The 13,879-nt window shown below is 43.2% G+C and overlaps 2 protein-coding genes across 2 annotated transcripts in view; one reads left to right on the forward strand and one right to left on the reverse strand.

The window, feature by feature from the left end:
- The window catches only part of nf1a (neurofibromin 1a), a 305,820-nt gene that overhangs the window by 181,331 nt on the left and 110,610 nt on the right, over positions 1-13,879 (forward strand). The window lies entirely within an intron of this gene.
- On the reverse strand, positions 3,280-9,509 carry omgb (oligodendrocyte myelin glycoprotein b). Its single transcript, XM_055657598.1, has 2 exons — positions 9,289-9,509; positions 3,280-7,890 (listed from the first exon to the last, which is right to left on the reverse strand). Exon 2 carries the CDS (start codon positions 7,844-7,846, stop codon positions 6,317-6,319), a length of 1,530 nt encoding a protein of 509 aa, XP_055513573.1. The 5' UTR covers positions 7,847-7,890; positions 9,289-9,509; the 3' UTR covers positions 3,280-6,316.

Consider the following 13,879-nt stretch of genomic DNA (forward strand, 5'->3'; position numbering starts at 1 on the left):
CCCTATATTGGCTGATTTTCTCCTCATACTTTTCCCATATGTCAAGCTCTTGGCTTATTATTAAACTTAGCAAATGATATTATTTTCAATGTCAGAGACACTGGTTCGATCCTGACTATGGGTGCTGTCTGTATGTAGTTTGTTAGTTCTCCCTGTGACTCCCCATCTGACTCTCCTGCCTTCTCGTCATGGCCCTGAAGACTTATTCTTGACAGCTGCACCGAGCTTCAGAGCGTCCCTCAGCACAAACATGAACAGTCCGTAAGTCAGAGTCCTCTGTGACGGAGCTGTTCGGAATAAATCGCGACAGGGACCCTTGCAAACCTCCCCAGACTTTCTTTGCAAATCCACACTGTTCAAAGACGTGGACAGCCGTCTCCTCTCCATAGCAGCCGTCCCGAAGGCAGCGTGCAGTGGTAGTGAGGTTCTGACGGTGTAGAAAGGATTTGACTGGGAAGGCTCCCCTCACCGCCAGCCAAGCCGTGTCTTGGTGCTTGTTGGTGAGTTCTGGCGATGAGGCATTTTGCCGGACTAGCTGTGCACTCTTCTCTAGGAACCACGCCACAGGATCCATGGAGTAATTTCCCTGCAGTGCCTGCAGGACATTCCATGCCCGATGGACTAGTGGTCAAAGATGTTGGTCCAGAAGAACCTTTCTACAAACGACAGATGGTGCGGCAATGTCCAGCTGACCTTCAAGATTCAAGACAATCCTTCACAGCACCGGGGAGAGGTAGAACCTCAGCAGGGGTGACACTTGGTGCCCACGTGCCTTGGCTCTACACTCTGCCTGATGCAGCCACACATGAAGGTGGCCATCAGGGTGAGGGCGACGTTGGGCACGCTTTTACCCCCGTTGTCTGCCGACTTGTGCATTATGGCCCATCGCACCCGGTCCATCCTCGACCCCCAGATGAACTGGAAGACGGCCCGGGTGATACCTGTGGTGTAGGAGGGAGGGACAGGCCACACTTGCACCAAGTACAGCAGCCCTGACCAACATGGAATTGGGCTCCCCATGGTGTAATATGGGCATTGGACACTAGATGGTGCTTACTTTTTCAATCTCATTTTCTAATTAGTTTAATTAATTAATGTGCAACTTTGGCACTGACGAGCTATGACCCCAATTATATTTTATCTAAATCAGTGCAAAATTTCATGTAGTTCTGAGACATGGGTCACAAAAGTTGATTTCTAGGCACATTGTTGATGCTCTGCCCACAGCCTACTTGGTTATCCGCTCCAGCCAATTCTTATCACACGCCTCTGGACCCCCCCCCCCCCAAACCAGATCCGCAACACCTTCAAGAAGTCAGGCATGATGGTGAAGGGGACGGAAGATCGGTCGGGACAGTTGCCAAAGAACATGCCCTCGCTCTTCCTGCGGTCCACTCTGGCTCTCGTGGCTGACTCAAACTGGTCGCAAACACTAATCAATCTGCGGACCGACCCTGGATCCGAGCAGAAGATGGCGACATCCTCCATGTACAGGGGGGTTTTGACCTGAGTGCCCCCACTGCCTGGCAATGTCACTCCTCTCATACTCGCTGATCATGTCCTCCCTGATGTGGCTAAACCTGCACCCCAAGTCTGGTTTTCATGTGGGACCCTGTGGCCCTCTTACATCCAGCTCTGATCAGCTCAACATACACAGACAACCTCAATACAGCCGTGGTTAGTCTCTCAAACAAGTCGGTTTATTCAGGCCTTGGCAGTAGATACTGGGAAGCACCCGAGAAAGGGCATAAAGTATTTCACCAACTCAAAACACAGAGAATTTATAGTGTGTGCGTTATAATGGTAACATGCCGACATTATATTTTAAAATAATTCACCAGTAACCCACTTGGTAGTCTCTAATTCTTAATAATCTCTGCTGGAGTTGCCGCTCTCTGTCTGACGACAAACCCTTTCTCCATTTTCTCTGTAAATGCTATCTATTGCAAACTAAACACTTCCCTTATCTAATTGCTGCATCGTCTAACATGACACAAGCTAACTTCCCTATGTTGGCTGATTTTCTCATCATACTTTTCCCGTATGTCAAGCTCTTGGCTTATTATTAGACTTGTCAAATTTTATGATTTTCAGTGCCAGAGACACTGGTTCGATCCTGACTCCGGGTGCTGTCTGCACGGAGTTTGTAAGTTATCCCCGTCACTGTGTGGGGTTTTCCCCGGATGATCCGGTTTTCTCCCACACTCCTAAGCCGCACACGTTTGTAGGTTAATTTGGCTTTGGTAGAAATAGTAAATTGTCCCTAGTCTGAAGGATGGTGCGAGTGTACAGGGATCGCTGTTCAGCGTGGACTTGGTGGGCTGAAAGGCCACTTTACGTGCTGTATCTTTTTTTTAAATCCCTCCATCGGTTCACCGTCATTCCGTATCCCAACGTTTGTGATACTTTTGACAAGGGAACAGTCTCCACCTAATTCACTATTTTTCCCGTGGGTATTTACAAAAAGTCTCCACCTTTCACGATTTTGAAATACTTTGGTCAGATTCTCTTGAATTATCTTCTGTTCAAAGGAGAACAGTCTATGCATTGAACTGGATCCATGGAATCACCTTGGTGAATTGTTTAAGAAGGATCTGCAGACGCTGGAAAATCGAAGGCAGACAAAAGTACTGGAGAAACTCAGCAGGTGCAGCAGCATCTATGGAGCGAAGGAAATAGGCAACGTTTCGTCCCGAAACGTTGCCTATTTCCTTCACTCCATAGATGCTACTGCACCCGCTGAGTTTCTCCAGTACTTTTGTCTACCTTTGGTGAATCGTTTTCTTCACCGTCTCCAAAACCTTCACATCTTTGCTAATACGTGGCAGCCGACAATTGAACACAATAACCCAGTCGTGGCCAAACCAGCGTTTAACCTGTTCACTGCCAAGTTGTTGTTTTTCATGACCCAAGTATACTTGGGTGTGGCACTGAACAGGTTAATGCACTTATTTTCAATGTCACTGTAAAACTGACTACATTGCTATATTACTCAATACCTCAGCCAACTCTATCATGTTGAAACAAACTGTTTGAGTACAGTTTTAAATCGCTCTGTTCTTGTACCCCATTCAGAATTGTGCTTCGGTGATGCTACCTGTTCTTATTTGTTGTGTCTAAATTTAACAGCTCACACTTGTCGGCATGAAATTTCATCTTTCAAATATCCACTCATTTCACCAGCCTGTCTATTTCTTAAAACCACCTACTGCCCTTCCAGGTCAACAGGTTCTGCCGAGTACAAATTTGGAAATTGTGCCCTGCACATCCACATTCAAATGATTGCAATAGGTAGGGAATACACAGTTTCTAGTATTGGCTGTTGAGAAGATTCATTGGGCACCTCCTTCCACTCTGGGGGAAAAAAAATACCTTTCACTTGTATTCCTCTTTGATTCCAAAAATTTGGTGTGATTTGCCTTTAACAAATCCACGCTGCCTTCCTTAAATCAACCTACACTTGACCAATTTACTGCTAATTCTATTCCTGATTATGAAACACTAATTCCTCACCACTGAGATCAAATTGATAGTCTGAAGATACTGAACTCATGCCTGCACCAACTCCTTCACCATTTCCATCCGCAACTTGGGATACTTTGCACCTGAGACAATTATTTGTTGGTTGTAAGTGCAAATGGTGCTTCTCTTGTTTCCACTACTAATTTGTAACATGCTTAGAATCGTAATTTCACCAGCTCTTGCTGCGATTTCAACAGCAGATATAAAGTGCTTATTAATACCTCAGCCACAAGCTCTGCCTCCAGACAAAATCACATTTTTGTCTTTGGCCTCATTTCTCTTGCAGCCCTGTTGCTACCTCCATGTGTGAAAATATTATCTGATAGCCTTTTGTTTCACTTTTCACTTCCTCTGTGAACTTTCTGTAATTAGCCTGGCGCTCATTTATGTTGTCTACCAGACTTTGGTCATTTGCATTTTTCACATTGTTTTACACACTCTCTTTGATCATGTACAAAGTGCTGTATATAATTTCCTTATCATTCTTCATCATGAGAATGTGGCTAGAATGCATTTTAAAAAGCTCCCAATATTTCGCTATAAGATCTTTGGTCTTACACTCCCTACACACTTGGGGGCAATAATAGAGGCCAATTATCCAGCAGACCCCCACGTCTTTAGGATGTTGGAGACAAGCGGTCCCAATGAGAACATGCAAACTCCACACAAACAACATCCGAGATCAGGTTCAAACCGGGCGCTGTGAGGCAGCAACTCAATCAACTGCACCATTGTGCGACCAATTCTCTCCTTTGGTCTGAAAACATTCTACTATTTCTGGTGCTGTTTATCTCCTCCAATCTTGTTTGCATTTTCTTTCCATTTTAACACTACCCTCCTCTAGCCAGGCTCCTGCGAAATCAACTTGAACCTCTCACCAGAGTGCTAACGAACCTGCCTATGAGAATGTTACAGTGTAATCCAAAGCGGAGCCATAAGATCTTTGGTGTAATCCAGCCAAGCAACATCAATCCCAACCAAAACTGGTTCCCTGCCCTCGGGATGGATAAGCCTAGGTATCACCGTTACAAGCACTCATTTTTCTGTGCTGAGCTCCTATTTCAACATGTCCTCGTGTGTGGAACGGAGTAAGCTGGAGTTTACTGCCTTTTGCGATCCTGCATTGTAACCTTTCCTTAACTACGTTCCATCTACCTGCAGGACCTTATCATGACAGATTGAGGCTATGACCTCCGATCTGTTTACCCTCTTTCCTCCAGAACTTCGTGCTGCACTTCATGATACCCTTAAAGATGGCATCCGGGAAGCAATAATGCCGTTGTGAAATCACCTTTACGACCGTGGGAAAGTCGGTCTGCTCCTCTAACCACGCAGAGCCCAGGAATGGAAACACTAGGGACATCGGATACTGGAACCTTGAGTAGTACATACACGCAGCATCTCCGGAAGGGGTGCATTGGCAAATTCCCAGTTGCGATCCAAAAAGTCATCTCTCCATGTCTTCCAGAGATGCTACCTGACCCGCTGAGTTGCTCCAGACTTTGTGTCTGTGCTTCCACAAGAAACCCAGCACATGGATGGACTCCAGTGACATCAGCTGTTTAGTTTAGCTGAGAGACACAAGGTGTGGAAACAGACCTTTTGGCCCTCCGCGGCCGCGCCAACCAGCGATCCCCATGCACGAGCACGATCCCACACACTAAGGACAATTTCACCAAGCTAATTAACCTACAAACCTGTACACCTTTGAGTGTGGGAGGAAACCGCAGAAAACCCACGCAGGTCACGGGGTGGACAAACTATTTGCCTCGCTCCTTGGTTTTGAGAACGAGTGGTATGAAGTGAGAGGCTACCACATGCTGTGGTCTTTGCCACGGGCTCGTTGAACATTCATGATTATTATAGGTTAGGTTTATTAGAATGACAAAAGGTCTTGTGAAAACATTTTATTGCAATGATTTGTGTATTTCAAATAAGTTTTTAATTAAGAAATTTAATGCATGCATTCAACTGGCCTTGCAAGATTAAACATTTTATTTGGCTTTTAAGTGAATTACATTGCAATTAATTTGCATTTACAAAATAATTCAGCAGTTGCATGCATCCACCAACATAAGGAGAAAACTGTTAAAAAAAAAAATGCATAATAGAAACTGAATCCATTAAACATTTCCGGTGGATATGAACTGTTTCAGTAGTAAAATTATTTAACCATTTCCAAGAGTTAAGTTGGAATTCTGAATTAATGAACTTGTGCTGGGAAATATAACACATTATTCAAAGCACAAAGTATTCCGTTAGTTCCTCATTCACTTGATGATCAGGGTATTTCCTGCAAATAGTTAGTGCGTTGTTTTGTAGTGAAGCTGTATCTTTAGGCTGTTCCCTTTTCTCTTGCGATCGAGCTGAAGTATTCGGCTGACCAACTCCAGGACCTTGTTCTTCATGTGTGAGCCTTTACCTCAAACACTTTAAACGCATTAGAGGTGCTAGGCTCTTAGGGTTAGGGTTGAGGGCTCACATCGGAATCTGATCCTGCCCAAGTTGAGCAATCACCTTTGCACGCCTGAGAGCAACTGCCTTTGAGATAAAGGAACCCAGGGTGAACATTGTTTTATTCTTTTCTCTTCGGGTCATAAGACAAAAGGATCAACCTGAGCTGGGTTAAAGCAAAACTGACCCGAGATCAGACTTGTTCGTTATGACGCATGAGAGCCATCATTTGAGGCATTAGTGTTTCATTACCGTAACAAAGTATTTTTAAATTTGCTGTCCTGTTAAACGAAGATTTCATTGGCATTGTCAGCCATGGTTGTTTACCTTGTTTAAATTATTAAACAACCAGCAGTAGCATGATGGACAGAACCATGAAGCAGGTTCTCCCCGTACCTCGGTGTGCTTTTGAAGTTGGTTTTGGTGTTGTCACAATTTGGTGTACAGTGCTTTTTATTCCGGTGATTCCATTAACCATTGGCCTTGTGGTCAGACTGGAACTAACAACCTGAAATGGACTTGAAGTATTTCCTTCTGCACCGTGAGAAGTGGTTGCATTGGTGACACTTGGGCCGGTGACCATTGAGACCATTGAGGTTCCAGCAGAAGCGGGTGATGTGCGACTTGCAATCGATGTTGAGTCAAAGGTTGACGGCGATGTTAATCTGCTGGTCTGGTTGTCCATGGCTGCACTTGACATGCTGGCGGTTGCAGTGGACCTGGGAAAAACTGTGCTGTTGGACGTGAATTCAGGTGCAGTGATGGGCACTGTAGTTGACGGAAGTCTTTCTGTTATATCGCCAATAGTACTAACCAATTCACTTGGACTTTCGGTGCTCGCTGTTTGCAAGGTGATATTCCGAGTAGGTATAGGTGATGCAGTACCGCCAGTGAAGCTTGATGCTGTTGAATACAACTGAGAGTAAGAAACTGAATCTGAAAGCGATGAAATATTAGTATTCTGGCTCGCTAAGGCGTACGGTGTGCTCACGGTGGACTCTTTGTGTCTGGTACTTGTCGTTGTTCCAATTAAGGACTGATAACTTGTAAAGGTTGAGCTGACGAGTGCTGCTTTATTTATACCTGAGTTGCATCCGCTTTGACCACGTTTGCTTTCTGCAGTGCACGGACACCCAAGCACTGTCGGCACGGTTTGCAACCATCTCAACAGATGCACATTCTGTCCGTCGTTGCATGCCCAGTTATTTCCATACAGACTAATCAACTCCAAACCAGTGAGCTGATCAACAGTACCACTTGGAATAAATTGTAAGCTATTGTTGTTCAAGTACAATTTCAAGAGTCTTTTGTGGTGAAAAGTATCTGGGAGGATATTGTGCAAGTTGTTGTGTGACAAGTCTAAAGTACTCAAGTTGTAGGGCATGTTCGTCGGGACTGTCCAAAATTTGTTTCCACTGAAATTGAGGGACTTCAGGTTAATCAGCGTGTTGTTAATTAAAAAAGCCCTTTCAATTAAGTTGTTGGACACGTCCAGTTTTATAAGGTTCCACTGGGAGACGGTGTCATCCTTCTGTAGTGTTTTGATGTAATTATTTGATGCATCAAGTTCCCACAGTGCCAATGGCAGCAGCGTCGGCATATTACTGAGGTTGTTGTTAGAGATGTCAAGGAATCTCAAATTGATGAACTCGGTCAGCCTGTCATCAAGGTCCTCAATGGCATTATGGGATAGATTTAGGGAGATTATGTTGGTCTGGATGTTGTTGGGAAGCGCTGTTAAGTTTCTGCCCGAGCAATCTATGTGCCTTGCATTGTGGGAGCACAAACACTCCAGAGGGCAGGTGGCTGCGGCTGAAGACAGGACGGATAAAAGAGCCAAGAAGCATCTGGTTAACTTGCTAAATCCCATTGTAGTCCGAGAAAGGAGATAATTGAACAATAGTCGTATTCTCTCTGCAACAAAAAAAAGTACATCCATCATTAGGTTTAGATCTGTTATTGTCATATGTACTGAGGTACAGCGAAAAACTTTGTGTTGCATGCTTAGCTTAATTTAATTTATTACTGTCACATGTGCATGGTTACAGTGACATGCTAATTCTGCGTGCTATCCAGTCACATCATGCCATACATGAGTACAATAGATCCTCTTCTGGAACAGCAGGCAGCATGCTATCCAAACAGATCAGATATACCATAGGTGGATACTATAGGTGGATCAGTTCATATATACCATAGGTGGATCAGTTCATACTCCAGTACAATAGGTAAAGTAAAGTGGAAGATACAGTGTGGAATATAGTTCCTGGCATTGTAACACACCAATTCCATATACAAAGTCCAATGTACACAATGGTGTAACAGTGAATCAAATGGTACCCCAGCTTGTGGTTGGACCCCAGAAGCCTGATGGTGGAGGGAACAAATTAATTGTTGAAAGGATCTGATTTTCAAATATTAAGCTCTGCCCTCTGGCTGAACATCTTCAATCTGACTGCCCAATGTAAAAATGTAACTGTTTTGTTGTGGGAGCTGTGCCCCCCCCCCCCCTTCCCTTTCACCCCCGCAATGCGTCCCTGCCCACCTCCTCAAAACAAAAATACCCCATGAAAGTGTCTGACCTCAGCTTGAGTGAGATTCGTCAATGATATGCCATGGCTGACAAGATAATTGCATCGAGAATCTCAAAAGAGACATGCCTTGCATTCTAATGCTCCTGTGGCTCAGTTCCAGTGTGGTGTTAGTGAGTGCCTTAGCCTGTATTTGCTTTAGAGCCTAAATGTCTGAATAGCCCATTATTGTTGCTTGTGTTAAAACAACTGGATATAGAAACGCTTTGAAATGATTAAAACACAATGCCAATGTTTTATGTTGATGGTGAGATTACAACTTTATGATTCTTCAACACATTCCCGATAAAAGAAAAAAAAATTTTTTTTTAAAGTTGTTAACTCAACATTTAAAAAAATGTACTGTGTTATTCCGAATGATAAAGGCTATATGTGATAATTATTAATTTACCACGAAATCGTCAGCACAATACACATGTGTTCAGTTTTAATAGAATACCGCTTTTCAATATTTTTAAAAATGCAATAAATATTTATTTTTATAAGCAGTAGGGGGCTAAAATACCCAATGAAAGGCTATTTTGTCTAATGGCTGTTAGAATTACAGCTGCTGCCATGGATTCTGTGTTCACACACAAGCACTGCATAAAAATCCATTTTAGCTGGTCTCAACAAATTTCTTTTCCCTCTGCAGTCTCTGGAAAATGGTGCAAGTTAAAAAAAATAATAACTTGACTGATAAGAACAAGCAAAACACGGATAGAAATCATAGTCGACTTACCAAAGCAGTTCCGTTCAAGTTGTCTTGTTGCTCAAGTGCTCTTGATGCAGATGTTGAGTCTTGGACACTTGCTCACAGATGAACTATTTATACCCATTTCGAAAGGACGCAGGGATCTTTGGAGTAAGCACAGAGCCCTGATCGCAGTTTAATCTAAATTACGTATTATTGACAATATGACCTCATTTTTGAGACACCTCCCCATATTGTGTATGACACAAATTAAATTTATTATTTCGGTAGCACTAGGCTAGTGGCAGGCAGCCAGTTTGTTGCATTGCCATTGTTAATGCAGCATTGAAAAATGTAGTTGTGTTTTTTGATGCAATGGGAATGCTAAGTTTCACTCTGTTTAAGGTTACTAATTTGCAGTTTAAATGAAAAACGATGATAGATTAATACAATTTTATTCCTTGGAGTGCAGGAAGCTAAGGGATGACCATATAGAGGTATATAAAACCATGAGGGGAATCGATAAGGTAAATGCCTGGTCTTTTACCCAGGATAGGAGGATCAAGAACCAGATGGCATAGGTAGGTTTAAGGTGAGAGGGGAAAGTTTTGATAGGAACCTTTTAATTGGGCAACTTTTTCACTCAGAGGGGAATTGGCATGTGGAATGAGCTGCCAGAGGAGGTAGTTGAGGCCGGTATAATAATAGTATTTAAAAGACACTTGGACAGGTACATGGTGGACAGGAAAGATTCAGAGGGATATGGGCCAAACGCAGGCAAATAGGATGAGCTTAGATTGGGGAATTGGGTCAGCATGAACGAGATAGGGAGGGAAAGTGTTTAGCAACCTGGAGATTGGATAGGTTTATTCCCATTCCCATACTGATGCTTCTGTCCTGGGCCGCCTCTACTGTCAGAGTGAGCCCCAGCGCAAATTGGAAGAACAATGCCTCATATTTTGCTTGGGCATCTTACACCCCATCGGTATGAATATTGACTTCTCTAACTTGCTTTCCCTCTTTCTCCATCCATCCCTAGTTCTCCGACCAGTCTGACTAGTTCCCCTGATTAATTTTTGTCTCTTTGCTTTGTTGTTCACCTTCCCCTTGCTAGCAATGATCGTTCTCCTTGGACTTCATCCCCGTTGATGTCTTGTTTTCACACCTTACCCTTTCTTATCTCTAGCTCTCCCCCAACTCTTAGTCTGAAAAAGGTCTCGACCTGAAACGTCACCCATTCCTTCCCTCCAGAGTTGCTGCCTATCCCACGGAGTTACTCCAGCATTTTGTGTCTATCTTCGGTGTAAGTTCCTTCCTGCATACTCCTGGACACGAATGAGAGTGTATTGGTGGCAGCTTTCAGAGAGTTTGAAAATGTATTCCAGCTAATTTGTTGCACACAGTTTCCTCTGTTATCCATCACTTTCCCTGGTATGACAAATGGGAAATTATCATTGTAATGCACAGCAAGGCACAAAATGCTGGAGCAACTCAGCAGGCAGGCAGCACCTGTGGAGGGAATGAGCAGACAACATTTGCCATGCACATGTTTGATTTTTATGGCATTTCTCCTTTCATATTTTTTAATGTGCAAGAAATATTGTGAGCGGGTAGGTGATGAAAAATCCTATGCTCTTTTGTGTTGGGGTTGGTTGGATTACAGTTTGGGATGCCGTGCATAACTGGATGAGCTTTCTACTTTGTTCCCAGTGACTGCAACTTTATCATCGTTTTGATCACTGGATGTTTTATAGATGGTGTGTAAAATGCAACACAGATTTTCCCACGGCACATTTTGAGATCCAGTAGGCATTATAATTTTAATTCCTTTTTTAAGTGCTGGTGGATGGATACAAAGCACCAAATTAATGTCACCATGAGGGTTTGAAATGCAGACCTTCTGCAATTCTAAAACACAAAAAACACAGGTAATACCATCTGATCCATTTGGCCTAACCCACACTATTGTGTAACCCTTTCACCACACCCAAAACAACAAATACTCTCTGTCGAGGTAAAACAATTGCTTAAATATCCAGTATAATTTGGGGTGGTGGACGGAAAATTCTTCTGTGTTAATCATCCGTCCCAAGGGATTATGTCCATGTTCAACAGGTTGATCTGCATGAATATTGGATACTGAAAGCAGTAATCTCAGCTCCACTCCGAACTACACCAGTTGCCTGATCCGCTGAGTTCCTCCAGCACTTTGTGTTTTGATTAAAATTCCAGCATCTATAGTATCTGATGTCACTGCTTTCAGAGATTCGCTTTTCTCTGGGGAAAGAACAACAGGAGCGTTTGTTGGTCGGTGATATGGAGATACCCGAAACATCGCCTATTCATGTCCCACATATTGTCGCCTCCCCCCCCCCCCGCCCAAATTCCCCAAAATGTCACCTTTACACATCCTCCAGAGATGCTGAGTTATTCCAGTATTTTGTGTCTTTCTTTGTTAACCGGCATCTGCAGTTACTTGTGTCTACTCTTTGTTATTTTCTGAAGTACATTTGAGGGGAAAAAATTTGATTTATCATGCTGTTCCAACAAAACTTGCCCGAGAAAGTCAACCTGTACTAGAGACCTTGGGTGCGGCTAAAACCCCAAATCAGGTTACTTGGAGACGACAGCAGCACAAAGCCAAGTCGGTGCCCAGAGAAAACTTGAAGTGAATGTGGAAATCAATATCACATGTTACTTCTATGGGACACAATTGATAGTGTGGTATTTGACTTATTGAATGCTTTCAGCATAATTCTGCTTTTATTATAATATATCACAGAATGATTTTATTTTGCAAAGACCAAATCTTGGATTAAGTCCACTGCCCATTGTTAATTCAAATTACCTTGATTCACAGTTGTTTAGATGCTATCTCCAATTCTGCGGTTTACTACATGCATTATAATGCAACCTGTACAAATAGGAACAGATTGAAGAGGTGCAAGCGTGGGTATATCTTGCTCAAATCACTGCCGTGAGACATTTGCCATCCACCACAGAAGCTCGACGGTGAGAAGCTACACAGTCTTCAGTGTGGCACTGTGGCAGGTCGAATTTTTGTTCCCACGTATCTGGCATTAGGCCAAGACGTTGGTGTACAGAATGAAAGTTCTGGCAACTTAATTGTTAAACAACTAATATCAAATTTAAAATGTAAAGTGCCTCTCGTCATTTAATGCTCTGTGCATATTTAGACTGTGAGAAAGATGCTTCAGAAAATTAATACAATATCACCCAGTTTCTAATTCTCAAATATAGCAGGATGGGCTCCATGCTGAAAAATAAAATGAAAGAGCAACCTAGTTTAGTTTATTGTCACTTGTACCGAGGTACATGTAAAGCTGTTGTAGCATGATAACCAGTCAGCGGAAAGACATATACACGATTACAATCGAGCCATCCACAGTGTACCGATACTTGATAGAGGGAACAACGTTTAGGGCAAGATTAGGTCCAGTAAAGTCCAATCAAAGATAGTCCGAACGTCTCGAATGGGGTAGATAGTAGCTCAGGACTGCTCCCTAGTTGTTGGTAGGAGGGTTTAGTTGCCTGATTACATAGAAACATAGAAAATAGGTGCAGGAGTAGGCCATTCGTCCCTTCAAGCCTGCACCGCCATTCAATATGATCATGGCTGATCATCCAAATCGGTATCCTGTACCCGCCTTCTCTCCGTATCCCCTGATCCCTTTAGCCACAAGGGCCACATCTAACTCCCTCTTAAATATAGCCAATGAACTGGCCTCAACTACCTTCTGTGGCAGACAGTTCCAGAGATTCACCACTCTCTGTGTGAAAAGCTATGAAACCGTCTGTACATATATCAAAGGAAGGATATGCTTATCTCTGCGGAGTAAATTCGCTTGATTAATTCAAGGAGTGAAGTGGTTTGACCTTTATTGATTGGGTTTTGGAAATGTCATCTGGCCGAACAAACCACTGCCTTGGAAGTGAAGATCTTTTATGATATCCTTAAGAAACAAAGAATTACAGATGCTGGTTTATACCAAAGGTAGACACAAAATGCTGGAGTGACTCACTGGGTCAGGCAGCATCTCTGGAGAATATGGATAGGTGACATTTTGGGTCGGGACCCTTCCTCAGACTGGTGTTGGAGGGGAGAATAGCTGGACTAGGGAGGTATGGGTGGGACAAAGCCTAGCACGTGATACGTGGGTACAAGTGAAGGGGTGACTGGCAGATGATTGAAGTAAGTGACAGGCGGAGAGGAAATAATATACCGATTGTAAATAACCCCTGATTGTGCCTTTATCTTTCTGTTTGATGTTTTGCCTCTATTTCACAAATTTCCATTTGTGCTCTCATAATACTGTTGATGGGCCGACTTCATGGTGATATCAGATGTGCTCGTACCATTTGGAGTTCTCACCTAATGGAGTACATTTCTGAATATAATCAAGAAAGATCTGGAAACAGCTCAATAAATTTGATTGACAATGAACCTTGGGTTTTGTGTCTGAACCTGCTCCGGGGGAGAGCATGTCGTCTGTCCATTCCTTCATGAGATGCTGCCAGACCCGCTGAATTTCTCCAGCATGTTGTATTTTGCTGAAGATTTCAAGATGCGCTGTTTCTTGAGTCTCGTGAGTTTAGGGTACAGTTTTGATTTCACTTC

This window comes from Leucoraja erinacea, chromosome 28, assembly GCF_028641065.1.
Source record: "Leucoraja erinacea ecotype New England chromosome 28, Leri_hhj_1, whole genome shotgun sequence".
Classification (NCBI taxonomy): Eukaryota; Metazoa; Chordata; class Chondrichthyes; order Rajiformes; family Rajidae; genus Leucoraja; species Leucoraja erinaceus.